Genomic DNA, 13927 nt, shown 5'->3' with positions numbered 1-13927 from the left:
AATAAGGGGTATTTCTTTTATTTTTTTTATGTTCTGAGGTTTGGAGTAAAGGATAAGGTAGTTGGGATACATTTTAAACATATACACAAATGACTGCAGAATAAAGCCGTATTACAAGTCCAATTCACGCAAAGTCAGCAGTTGGCAGATTAAATTAAAAGATTGATCCTCCACGGGATTGTCTGATGGTGGAGAGCTGTCCATCTGCCATTCTAACTCTCTCCTCAGTCTCCTCAAGCTCCTGCTGGGATTTACGGAACTTGGCTAGGTTAAGAGCTGCAATCTCTTCAGCCTCTTCAATCTGTTTCTTGTATGTCTTGATCTTGGCTTGCAGCTTGCTAGCTAGGTCAGACATTCTTTCTTGATTCTTATGATCTTCATCATTTTGGAACTGTAGCTCCTTAATCTTCCTTTCAGCTTTCTGATGAGCCTTTGCATTGTCTCCAGTACGTCCTTGGACATTTCCAAGCTCAATCTCCAGCTCCCTCACACGAGTTTCAAGCTTGGCCATTGCTGTACGACCTCCTCTCATGGCATGTTCATTGGCCTCAGCAAGATTCTGTTCAAGCTCATTCATTTGAGTTTCCAAAGCACGCTTTGCCTTTGCTTGAGTATTAACATGATCTTGCTCAGCACGAAGCTCATCAGCAAGGCGTGCAGCATCAACCATTGCCTTCTTTGACTTTTCTTCACTGTTCTTGGCTTGGTGGAGCATATCGTCAATCTCAGCTTGCATGGTGTGACAATTCCCCTCAATATGCCTCTTTTCAGCAGAAGCTCTACTGTTGATTGTAGTCATCTCATTGACAGCATTGCGTGCTTCTGCAAGTTCAGCCTCAGTTTGCCTTTTGCCTCTCTCAGCAGAATCCAAAAGAGACCTGGCCTCCTCCATCTCTCCCTGAAGAGCATTTGCTCTCCTCTCAGCAAGACTTGCCTTTTCAGACATCTCCTGTCTTACTCTTGATGCTTCCTCATAAGCACATTCAGATTCTCTCAATTGGCACTGGAAAAATGAAATATTAATTAAATAAAATTACAATAAAAGTAAAAAATAAATTCTATTTTTTCACCTGATAACGCTTGATAGACTTTTGAGCTTCATTGTTTGCCTTGTTGGAATGATCCAGGGCAATCTCTAGCTCATTGATATCTCCTTCAAGTTTCTTCTTGATTCTGAGAGCTTCAGACTTAGCTCGCTGTTCAGATTCAAGAGAAGCTTGCATGCTCTCCATTGCACGCTGATGATTCTTTCTAAACAATAAAACCCATTTTGTTAAGGAAATAATAAGCATATAAGCCATTTCCTGTTAAAGTTCCTTAAGGTTAAAATCATTTGTGTTGTTAATTTACCTAGAGTTATTAAACTCTTCTTCTTTCTCTGCAATTCTGCGGTCAATTTCTTGTCTGACTTGTCCAAGTTCCAATTGAGCCCTCAGTACCTACATTTTATCAGTACTTATATACTTTTGATTACAGAGGTATGAAAGTAAGGATTTATTTTTAATGATTATTTATCTATAAGTGTACCTTGTTTTCTTCAGACTCAAGTGCACCTTCAGCTTCTTCAAGTGCAGCCTGCAATTCTTCCTTCTCAACTTCAAGTCGTCTACGCTGTTTGTCAAGCTCATGGATTGATCTACCTCCATCACCAAGCTGATCTAGTAGATCTTTAATTTCATCAGCAAGATTTTTGTTCTCACGCCGAACTATATCAAGTTGCTCATTGGATTCGTCAAGGGCAGCTTTGAGGCGGAATCCTTCAGCATTAAAGTTGCGACATTCAGAATGGCTGGCTTCTAGTTCAGCTTGGATATCATCAGCTTTAGCCTTCCATTCTCCAACAACTTTGTCAAAGTTTCTTCCACGTTTTTCTGTTATAACAGCGGCAGCATGAGTTCGTTCATATTCCATTGCCATTTCTTCAAGCTCTGATTCAATTCTGTGCTTAGATTTCTCAGCTGAAGAAATTTTTGAGTTTAAAGACTCAATAGCTTCTTCAGCTTCTGAAACTCTTGCAGCTAATTTATGCTTGCTTCCTTCTAGTTCCTCAATTCTTCCAAGCCCCTCAGTTTCAAACTTGGACCTCCATAGCTGTATTTCAGCTTGAGCCTTAGATAAAGCACGCAGAACATCATTCTTCTTCTCGGATTCTTCATCGATTTTCATTCTAAGGTTTTCAGCGTCAGTGCTTAAGTTTTTGTATTTTGTAAGTAGAGCAGCTCTGTCACGAGCCTCACCATCAGCCAATCTCTTTGTGTCTTCAAGTTGGGTGGTAAGAGATATTTTGTTTTTCTGAAGGGCAGCAATGGCATTTTCAGTCTCATCAATCTGGCGGGACAAATCTTGGGATTCAACCATTAGCTTTTTCTTGGTAGAATCTGCTTCATTTAGAGCACGAGCTAGTTCATCAAGTTTTTGGTTTGATTCAACAATCAGACTTTGTGTCATTTTGCAATTCTTCTCCATATTAGCTCTTTCCCTCATTGCTTCCTCCAGCCCAGTTCTAGCTTCTTGCAAGTCCCTTTCCATACCTGCCTTATCCTTCTCGGATTTGGCTTTGTTTTTGTTAATAGAGTCAATCTGTTCTCCTAGCTCAGACATGCTATTGTTATGCTTCTGACGTAGAGCAGCAAGAGTTCCTTCATGAGCAATGTTGGCCTCTTCAAGGTCTGCCTTTAATTTGTGTAGTTCGGCCTCCCTCTTTTTGTTCAATTCAATTTGGGTAGAAGTGTTGGATCCTGCCTCAGCTAGACGAGTTCCGATGTCCTCTAGATCACGAGACAGAAGAGAACGGTTTTTCTCTGCCTTAGCCCTATTGTTGCGCTCAACAATGATTTCCTCATCAAGTTCATCAATTCGGGATTGAAGTTCTTTGACTTGCTTAGAGTATTTTCCTCCAAGAGTTTGTTCATCTTCAATCTTAGCATAGAGAGAGGCAGATTCTTTTTCCTTCCTCTGCACTGTTTGAGCAAGCTCTGCATTAATTCGCTCAAGGTCTGATGTAGCTTCCTGTGTTAACTTCAGGTCACCTTCAACCTTACGCTTCATTTTTTCTACATCTCCTTTAGCTTTCTTTTCCCTTTCAAGAGTGTCCTCACATTCATCAAGTGATTGTTCCAACTTTCCTTTGACTTTGTTGAGATGGTTACAACGGTCCTCCATTGACTGAATGTCCTCTTCAATCTTTTGTCTACCTTCTCCAGTTGACTTTTTCTCCTTTGATAGTTTGGCAATTAGATCCTCCTGATGAGCAATTTCATCTCTAAGGGTGCGGATTTGGTTGTCTTTAGTCATCTTGTCCTCTTCACATTTTCCAATTGTGTTTTCCAAATTCTTGATTTCATCTCTAAGTTTTGTGGCTTCTCCAGTAACCTTGATTCCAGACTGTTGAATTCCAGCAATGGTTTCTTCCTCTCCTCTAATTCTCGCATTAGTTTGATCAACCTGTTTCTGAAGGTCATTTCTTGCAGCTTCAATCCTGTTGGTTTTGTCAATTATATCCTGAAAAAAACTCAAATTTCAATATGAAATTCAACAAGAAATTTGGAATTTAAACAAAGCTTTTACTTCAAATATTCTTAATACTAGGCTTTTAAGGGCTCTGTGTGCTCCTTTCCTATTAACAATTTTAGCTTTTAACTATTGCTCTAAAAAAATTTTCACCATGCTAAAATTTTTGTGGATTATTTATTAAATTAGTACATTTTCAAAATTAATGTCTACCATTTTTTTCACCTTTAAAGAGCAATAAACCTTTCCTAGGGTTATGCAAGTTGCCACAAAAATGTGAGCCCAAACAGTTCAGCCATTTAAAATTTTTTTGTGTTTTTTTTTAAAATTTTTTAATTGTTCTCAAATTTTTGCAGATTTTTCTTATTAAATTAGTGCAATTTCAAAAATAATAAATTCCAACATCTTTCTGTGCTAAATCTTTCAACCTCGACCAGCCTTAAGACTTCCCTTGGATCATGTGAATTGCCTTAAAAAATGCTAGGCTCAATTTCTTCAGCCACTTTTTATTGGGTTTAAACAATCAAACACCCAAAATGACAAACAAGCAACATATAGATAAATGAAACTTAAATTGATCATCAAAAAATTACCTGAACAGCGTTTCCACCAGAGTTGAGAGCAAGGTCTAACTCATTCTTCTCATTAAGGAGTCGGTCATGTTCAGCAACAACTTTGTTGCACTCAGCAATAGCTTTGTCAATATTGGCCTCAGCAAGTGCAATTTTTCCTTCATATTCAGCCTTGTATTTTCCAAATTGGGTGCATTTAAGATTGGGTTTGATTGCCATCCACATCTGCCACCACAGCCAGGTTTTACCAATATAGTAGTTTCTGATAGTTCTCTGGCAACAGTACAGGGCAAGCTTCTGATCCTGAAGTTTCTTAAACTGCATTCTGGAAGATTTACCTCTTGCACCAGACTGGAGCCAAGCTAGAACTTGACCAATCCTATCTTCACGAACTTCCTCCATGAAGCCAAGAATACCAGCTCTAAAAAACACCTTTGTGTGACCAAGACGATACTTTTCTTTCTCCAATTGGATTGCTTCAAGTACTGCTCCAGCAGCACCCTTGTCATTCTTGGCCTTTGCTACAAGTTTTGCAGCAAGAATGTTGTATCGAGCCTTGAACTCAGCATAAATCATCTTGTTTGGAAATCCTTTTCTGCAAATGGCAATACCAGCAAGCACACCATTGCACTGATACTGATGCATAATGAGACCAGGTTCGACTCCTCCCGGTTGTTTGTGGGTATTAGGTACCACACAACGAATAAAATGGGGCTCAGTCTTGTAAAGAGTGGTCATAAGGTCATCAAGTTGACCCTTGAAGTAGGAAGAAACAGTTTTTCCACCTCCTTTCTTCTTTCTGCCACCATCATCCTTAGGAGCTTCCAGAGGTTGTCCAGGATGATCAAGAAAACACTGGATCATAAGAGAATTAGATCCATTTTTGATCATCTCAACAATGGTGTCATTAAGAGGATCCTTATTCTTTTCTAGCCAGCTGGTTAGATTATATGATACTGTGGCAGCATAGTGAAGAACAGCAAAATGTGCATCTGGGTCAGGTCTTGGGTTAGGTTTAGCAAAATTGGGCCACTTACCAAGAAGATTGGCGTGGAGCTTTTCACAAAAGGTCTGATCAGTAGCTTTTGGGAAGAGAGATTCCTCCTCAAAGACAGCCAAGAGTCCCATAGGTTTCTCAAACATATCAATGCACTTCTGCAAATCCATACCAAAATCAACATTTGCCCAGTCAAGACCCTCTCTTACATACTCCTCCTGCTCTAGAGTGAACATGTGTTGGTTGAAAAACTGTTGGAGCTTTTCGTTGACATAGTTAATACAAATTTGCTCAAATCCATTAAAGTCAAAAATTTCAAACCCAGCAATATCCAAAACACCAATGTACTGAACTTTCTTCATAGTAGGATCACACAAGGTTTCATTGCATTTCTCTACAACTAGTCTAAAGGTTCTCTCGTAGATTGCTCTAGCAATTCCAGCAACTGAGCTTGCAGCATTATTACAAGACGAACCCTTCTGTACCCATTCAGTTCCCACCTTCAGTTTAGGTTTGCAGAAATAAGTAATCATCCACTCAGCATCAATTCCCATAAGAGTTGCAACAATATTGGCATTTTTCTCATCCTTGATCTCAGCCTGTTCATCCTTGCCAACAGGTACAAAATCCTTGGTCATGTTACCCATGTGCATCATGCATGCGGTATTTTTAAAAACATCATACTTTTCATCTTGAGAAAATCCCAAGATGTCAAATGCCTCATCAGCAAATTGCATGTCCTCTTTGTCATTGATTGACTCAACAGACAGTTTTCCCTGAGACACATACCAGTAGTCACGGATATCATCAGTCAACAAGCATTTCTCTTTTAGATCAGGAACTTGATCAGACATCAAGTTGTAGAAAGCATGGTAGCATCTCTCAAGAGGTTGTTGGTAAGTAAGGCGAGATTTCTCCAGAAGGTATACAACCATGTCAGCTCCAGACAGTTTACCGGCTGCATTGAAATGGATACGAATAAACTTACCAAATCTAGAAGAGTTGTCATTTCTCACAGTCTTAGCATTACCCCAGGCTTCAAGAACAGGGTTGGTTTGGACAATCTTGTCCTCTAGAGAAGCTTCGCCTTCCTTCTTCTTACCAGACGAACAGATAGTTGCAAAATATGAGATGACCTTTTTGGTGTTCTCAGTTTTTCCAGCACCAGACTCTCCAGTGATGAGAATAGACTGGTTCATGCCAGAGTTCAACATTCCCTGGTAGGCACCTTCCGCAATTGCAAAGATATGGGGAGGGCATTCATTGCGCCTTTTTCCAGTATAGAGTTCCATAGTACGGAGAGTATAGATAGGGAACCTCTTGTAGGGATTGATTGCAATACAAAAAAGACCAGAGTAGGTGTAAATTAATTGATTGACATAGCGAATGGTTGAGTTCCACAGAACGCAGGCATCTCCAAGATAGGTAAGATTAGCCATGTCATCTGAGCAATCAAACTTTGGAGGATTGACCTGGCAAACTTGATCTTCTTTGAATACCTTCATTTCCCCTTTGACATTTACCGTCCACTTGTTACCATCTTTGGACTCAAGAAGACCCTCAAGATATCCTCCATCTGCTTTGTTTTTAACCCAAACAGATTTTTTGGGGTCATAGGGTTTAAGCTTGTTCTTATCCTTAAGTTCAGGAGAAACCACTAGCCATGGGCTGGGATCTGGGTCAGGTCCTGTGGTTTTCTTGATATGTCCAGGCATGTTTTTCTTAGTGGTGTCTTGTTGGAGAAACAATAGTCTCTAACAAATTTTCTGGGTAACATTTTATTTTATACTTTCAGTCTGCTGTACCGGTGGGACGTCCTGCAGAATACCAAACAGTGCCCATTTTTACCATAGGACTCTTGTATGCCCAGAAAATAAGCCTTGCTTTTCAAACCAAAAATTAGAAAATTATCCAATCAAAACAGCTTTTTTAAAAAAAAGTATAATTAAAATAAATTTAGATATAAATAAATCTTTGAAAAATCAGACTAGTCTTTCCTGTCAGGCTTTATTGTTTATTTGGTACCGGGACGTTTGCCCCGCGCAATTCTAAGAGGTCGGGTCAGCCAGGGGGGGGGGGAGGAGGGTGTGTGTGTGAGATGGGGAATATAATTTCAAAATCTTGGCATCCTTGTCCTGTAACCTCGTACTGCAAAACAAGGGGGATTTTAAAATAATTTACAATTTTGATTTTCATTATCCCAAATATTTGTTATTAATAGCAAAGAAATAGAAAACTTTTTAGTACGATAAAATTCACATTCTTTTTTCATATTTCATATTTTTTGGAAACTGTTGCTTAAAACATGCTTAAAATATACTGTTGCTTATACAAGCTTAAAATATCCAGAAGATTCACGAATTACTTTTTTTCGAACTTTTTTTAAAACCATGTCCGTGTCACTGAGTGGTAATTGAGTCTTTTTTAAAAACTTAAATTTTCCAATTCCTATAACTTTGAATACTAAGGTTGCAAGGATATAGGGGTTAGAAAATCTGAGTTTGCTACAAAAACTCAATTCCTTTAGAAAGGAGTTTCTGCATTTTGAAAGGGAAAAATTAGCAATAATAATAAATTTTAAAACTTAATGATATTAAATGTGATTTTTAATACTAGCCGTTATAGTAATCGAGAATTTAAAATGAATTTGTTTGGGGTATTTCATTTGGAATTTTGAGATATTAAGGTCCAAGTCGAATAATTTTGAAAGTAAGTTTAGCAACATATTTTAAAATTGAAATTTTTAGGAAACAATTATGTTTAGTTTTGTTCAGCAATAAACCTGCCCTGGGGTTTTGTGAGGTTTGGCATGTATTTGATACAAATAAACACCTACACAAATATAATATAAATAATAAAATATAATATAAATTAGTTATAATGAAATCCTAAAACTGTTGTGCATTCAAACTCACTTCATGGAGAATTTTATTATTGTCGTCCTTTAAAATAATCATCGTGCTTTAAAGTTAAATTAGCTGTATATTACAGCATCGTGCTATAATGTAAAATTAAGGTGTATGTCATAGCTATAAAAATTCAATTGGTTCCCGGGGTTTCACCAAAATTTAGGATATTTTTAGAATATTATTTTTTAATTAAAATGAAAATAAATATCATATTTTGATTTCTGCTTTGATAGAAAACTCAGTATATCTAGAAATAACCTTTACATCTAGACAACTACATCTTATCTTCGCGGCCATCCTCAATATCAAGTTTTAATTGTGGCTCTGTGAACATCTTCTATTTGTACAAGTTTGCAGAATTAAATAATATTTTTTTCATGGATTTTCAGAATTTTACTAAAATCAAAATTTGTGCACAATCTGATTTGCCGTTTTGACGTCTATTGGATTCAAAAGGACAGAAAAACAAACAAACAGGCAAGCAAAGAAAATTTTATTTTGTTTGAATTAAATTTCTTTTTTTTATTTCGTTTTTTTGTTGCCTAAAACACCCTCCGCCACCCATGAGTATCCACAAACTATTTAAGCCCATTCGGTACAGCCGTTTGGCCGGCTATAGGCAACATTTATAAATAATGTCTTGTTCTATTATATAGATATATATATTTTGTATAAACTGATCTTTCAAAAAGATCGCGATTAAATTTTAAAACTGTTCAGTATGAGGGTCAAAAAGCATTGTTTAATTCTAAATTCTAAATTCTAAATAAAAAATTTTATTTGATAAATTTCTTAAATGTTTGAAGCTTTCCAATATTCAAAACCATAAAACAAATCGTATGAATAGTAAAATGAATAGTATAAATAGTATAACAGCAACGGACTTAACAAATAATACTTAGCACACGAATTAATTTATTGTACGCCCACTTTAATTGATACTTGGAATTCTAAAGCTATCTGTTTTAACCGAATTCCAGAGATTTCTTGAATAAACGGAACATGTATTCGCTTTATTAGGCTTAAAGGTGTGAACATTTCAATTCAAAAAGTTTGGGGGAAATCATAGCGTGAGAAATAAATTCAATTCAAAACATTAATAAATACACTACTAAAATATTTTCTTGCACAAAAAGCCAAACATGGTTGTACACTGGACTTCTGGCTGCAGTCTCTTTGAAGCAAATGTGAAATTATATAAAATGCACTAGCGCCGAATCCAGATTATCTAAGTGTAAAATTCATCATAATCTGAATTCACGCGATCATGAGTTTAAGTTATACAAAGGAATTGAGTTTTTGCCACAAAGTCAGCTATTCTAATCCCTATATCATTGCAACCTGGCGATGTAACCTTAGATATTTTAAACTAAGACTAAGACTAACAGAATTCATAGATAGAAATATTAAAGTTCAACGACATCGGGTCGCAAGGATATAGGGATAAAAAATCAAAGTTTGTGGCAAAAACTCAAGTCCTTTACTTGAAATAAAATTCAATGAAAACAATTATAGGTCAATTGTTCGTGCTTAATAAAAAACAATTTTCGGGCAAAATTCTAAATTGTAAAGAGTGTGCCCTTTGTTTGTTTCTTTTTTTGTGTTTAGAATTGTCTCCAAATTCAGTCAACATATGACTATCAGTTAATACTTACAACAATATTATTTGTATTTAATTTAAATGTTATTGCTATGATAAGGTTGAAAGGTCGATGACAGTAGTGACAGAGTTACAATTGGGTGCAAAAAACTAAATAATGAGCTGGGACTTCTTTTGATGTTAACATATATTAAGATCTTCTTCCCTGGCTTTAAAAGTTAATTTTATTTTTCCCTCAAGATTTGTATATATTTGATATTTCATACTAGTTTTGATTTTGTTTTTTAAAACAATATTTAGTTTACAACTTGTTTTCGAACATTCCTGGAAAATATGAAAATGTCGTCTTCATTACCAAAAATCCTCGAAACAGGAATAAATGTTTTTATAAGTAACTCTCAGATCATAAGAATTAAAACATATTATGAAAAATCAACTATATATAAATGTGGCGAAAGATAATCGATAACTATAGGTTGTAATATCTGAATGATTTGTTTGAAATTAAATTGATTTTTTTACGATCTAAGTCGTATGTTGCATATCTTTCTGAATTTGTATGGACCCCATTTTATTCGGTATGAGACGTCTTTAACAATTTTCTCCTTATAGACGCAACATATAGAAGTAAGATTAGTAGCGATCAAAAGCGCTTTTTATCGCATTAAGCCTACCCCCTTTCATTTTTCGCGAACACTCCCTTTAAATTGTGTTAACTTAATTTAATCAATATAGCAATTCTTCTTGGAAAGAAAACAAAAATTCCTGTAAGTAAAATGAAAACTTAAAAATTTAGTCACGAGAGGTGACTAAGTCGTGACATTAATTTCCCAAATGATAATTTTATGATTGCAAAATCAAAACGTAAGGCTCTACGAGGTCACAATGTCAAACCAGTAATAAGAGCTGTGGCTTAATGGGGGGTAGGGGAAAATTCCACAGTGTGGTATTTTACCAAATTTATAGTGGCAAAACTTTACGACCCCCGCCCAGGGAAATGGGAAGTTTTATATATAGTTAAAATTGGAATTGTTGGCCTGGAAAAAAATTAAATTTTTATATTTACCGGCGGAAATAACGATTTTAGCTGTTTTTCATATAAAAGTGGACCCACTCAAAAATTAGAATCTAAAAACAAAGAACATTCCGTAGGTTAACAAAAAAGTATAAAAAAGCAAATACAATATCCCAAAAATGTTTGTGCGTATTGTTTAACCAAAAATCCTATATTCCTAGAATTATAGAATCACTTTGAAAAATACCGAAATTTCATAAAATTTGCTAAACATAAATATTGAAAAATTTAATAAATGTAACATAAAAAGCAACTAAGTTGAATTAATATCGTCACTACAAATAATGCCGAGTAAGATAATATATTCAAATTAAATAACTCCAAATTAATGGTCTCCAAATCAAATTAAAGGACTCCAAATCAAATTAAAGGACTCCAAATCAAATTAAAGTACTCCAATTCAAATTAAAGAACTCCAAATCAAATTAAAGGACTCCAAATCAAATTAAAGAACTCCAAAGCAAATTAAAGAACTCCAAATCAAATTAAAGGACTCCAAATCAAATTAAAGAACTCCAAAGCAAATTAAAGAACTCCAAATCAAATTAAAGAACTCTAAATCAAATTAAAGGACTCCAAATCAAATTAAACGACTCCAAATCAAATTAAAGGACTCAAAATCGAATTAAACGACTCCAAATCAAATTAAAGGACTCCAAATCAAATTAAAGAACTCCAAAGCAAACTTTATTTAGATTTTTAAAACTTTTAGACGTATTCCGATATTATTCAAATTTTAATAATGGGTTTACGGAAATAAAAAATGATATCTGAAATTATTATCATTTGTTTTTCTTTATCACCTTTCACATGGAAGAAAACCTATTCTTTTCTCCCCACCTAATTTGTACTTTCATTCCCGGCGAAACAATATTCCTCCCCCTTGAAAAAAATTACGATACTGCAATAGTTAAATATTATCTGAAAAGCCATTTCTTATTTTTTACCCTCATTTTGGTCTCTTTTTACATATTTTCTCATCTACTAATATGAAATTAATCAAAAATATGCTTTCGTGCCATTCTTCCAGAAGAATTTCTTATACCCAAAAAGAAAAAATGTGCTCTTATTGTCATCCAAAAGTCCATATTCTGCACCCTGTTATCTGAGCCCTACAATCCAGTCCAAACCTTCCATTAAAGGGACTGTAAACGAATTTAAAGTGACCCACATTTTAAAAAATTTGTCTGATTAAGTATGAATTAGACAGTCATGTTTTTTATTTAGAAACAATAAAAACCTATCAAAACTAAACATTTGTCAAGCCAGAAAAATAACGTTATATTCTAGATTATTGATAAAATTGAGGTTTAAAGGATACCGTTGTGAATCAAGCATGCCCTTCATCAAATGGAGGATCACTTTAAATTACGACAAGTCCCATTAAAGCAAATACAGTCTCCCACCTTACACTCCTCTACCCATCTAAGCCCCTTCCCTCTTTTCACGAAAATCCCCATGACTCATGGCCCTTTCCACCTGAATTCTATACTTCTAACCTGACCCTGTTGTCTACTATATACCTATTATTCCCTCCTGGCCGGTCAGCTCGTAGCTGTGGAATTTTTGGGTTCATTATTACGAAAGTATTTCCTTACTTTCTCTGTGATTTACTGCTTTTATGCCTTCCTGCTGAACCTTACCTGTGTAGTCCGCCCCTCTTCTCTCCTATTCATTGTGCATATAATTTTATTTGGATTTTTTCCACAATTGTTTTCTTTAAAACTAAACAATCCTAATATACAAAGTTACAAACTTACAATGTGTCTTGCTTAAATTTTTACATGTTTTTAATATTTATTGCGGACTACCCTACAGATATGTATCTTGTTTTTACAATCTTAAGAGTAACTAAGGGATTATTTTATTTGAGTTTGTCAGATTTTCTAAAAATGGTCGATGATTTAAAATTTTGATAGAACTGTTAAAAAAGATTAAGCTAGAATGAGAAATAAAATTAATCGTAATTAAAATTAAGAACTATAAGTAGATTATATAGCAATAATTTGATAAGTATTGATACATAAAAAATCAAAGACCACAATGAACTAGATAGAAGGAGAAGGTCAAATTTATGTAACATTGCAGGTACGTCTTTGTGACCTCGTAGCTCCTCTAGCTTTAAATTTACGCTACATAACAGTAATTCAAAACATTTTAATGCTTTTCATATCTCAATATTCTCTTGAATACAGCTCTTGAATAAAAGAATGATGCTTGAAAACATAAAAGATTTCAATTTATTTTTGACATATAACATTGGTTAAAAATCTAATGTGATAAAGGAACTTTTCTAATTACTTTGTAGTTTCTTATTTAAGGAAAATTTATGGTAAAAAATCAGAACTTGGATTTTCTCCGTAATGCGTCAACGTGGACATTTCTTGATGGAAGGATGGTGATATGTTGCAACATTGGAGATCAAAGGCCAAGCAATTTAAAAAGTTCTGGATACTTTCTTCAAATCCCAAATATATTTTGACAAACTGGTGTTTAGTAGATATTTTTCATTTCTGAAGGAAATTGGATTACAACCCGACATATTCTACTACTTAAGAGTTCAGACCTGATTCCTTGTAGACAATGAATTTTCTCAGACATCGTTTTTCCAATGGACATGGTTTACTGCCACAATTACAATTTCAGAAGTTACTTACAATTGGGTATTGGAAACAGATCACGTGATATGATTCTCTCTTGGCAGGCAACTGCATGAAATTTTAGTTGTGTTTCTGTTAAAGATTCTGTCCAGTTCAGAACCACGTGTGAAATCGTAAAGATCTATAATTATCAAAAACGGCCTTTATTCAGTTTAACGAAACGATGAACCAAATTACTACTACGTTTTTATTTTAAAAAATCTTTTCTCGTTTTTCTTCTTCGTAAACGAAACGAGTTCGTTTTTCAGAAAACTCAACATGAACCCAGCACTTATAATGTATGTATATCACATTTTAGTGCGTCCTGTAATATGCGTGAGCTTGTGTGGAGTCGGAATGCACTTAAAACTGTATCTTTTATTGTAAGATAAATTTAAAGCAAATCGGTTAAGGGACAAAAGGGGAAACCCCCCCCCCTCAGTTTTCGTGCATTTTTCGGAAATTTTTTAAAAAACCTTTGTGTAAGATCTATGCGGGGTCACTAAGTCACTAACTTTGGTTCGAAAAATTTAACTCTGGATTCTAAAAAGCATTTACCTCTCTCCATAAAGGGATATTAACGTTTTCATTTTTTTGAAAAACGATCGTTTCGTTATGAAAACGA

General features: G+C 35.0%; 1 protein-coding gene across 1 annotated transcript; it reads right to left on the bottom strand.

Annotated features, from left to right (window-relative positions):
• Positions 1-6831, bottom strand: LOC111705866 (myosin heavy chain, muscle). Its single transcript, XM_023478562.1, has 5 exons — positions 4104-6831; positions 1528-3501; positions 1351-1439; positions 1071-1251; positions 1-1003 (listed from the first exon to the last, which is right to left on the bottom strand). Exons 1-5 carry the CDS (start codon positions 6792-6794, stop codon positions 155-157), a joined length of 5784 nt encoding a protein of 1927 aa, XP_023334330.1. The 5' UTR covers positions 6795-6831; the 3' UTR covers positions 1-154.
• Between the last annotated feature and the right edge of the window lie 7096 nt (positions 6832-13927).

The sequence above is a fragment of the Eurytemora carolleeae genome, unplaced genomic scaffold, assembly GCF_000591075.1.
Source record: "Eurytemora carolleeae unplaced genomic scaffold, Eaff_2.0 scaffold693, whole genome shotgun sequence".
Lineage (NCBI taxonomy): Eukaryota > Metazoa > Arthropoda > Copepoda > Calanoida > Temoridae > Eurytemora > Eurytemora carolleeae.
The sequence above is the reverse complement of the archived record's forward strand: the minus strand, read 5'-3'. Positions and strand labels throughout refer to the sequence as shown.

Excerpts from the sequence above, each read along its gene's own strand:
- LOC111705866 (XM_023478562.1), bottom strand. The coding sequence starts at position 6,794 with ATGCCTGGACATATCAAGAAAACCACAGGACCTGACCCAGATCCCAGC. Across the intron at positions 1,440-1,527 it reads TTGAGTCTGAAGAAAACAAG|GTACTGAGGGCTCAATTGGA; the intron begins GTACACTTATAG and ends GATAAAATGTAG. Across the intron at positions 1,004-1,070 it reads AGTCTATCAAGCGTTATCAG|TGCCAATTGAGAGAATCTGA; the intron begins GTGAAAAAATAG and ends TCATTTTTCCAG.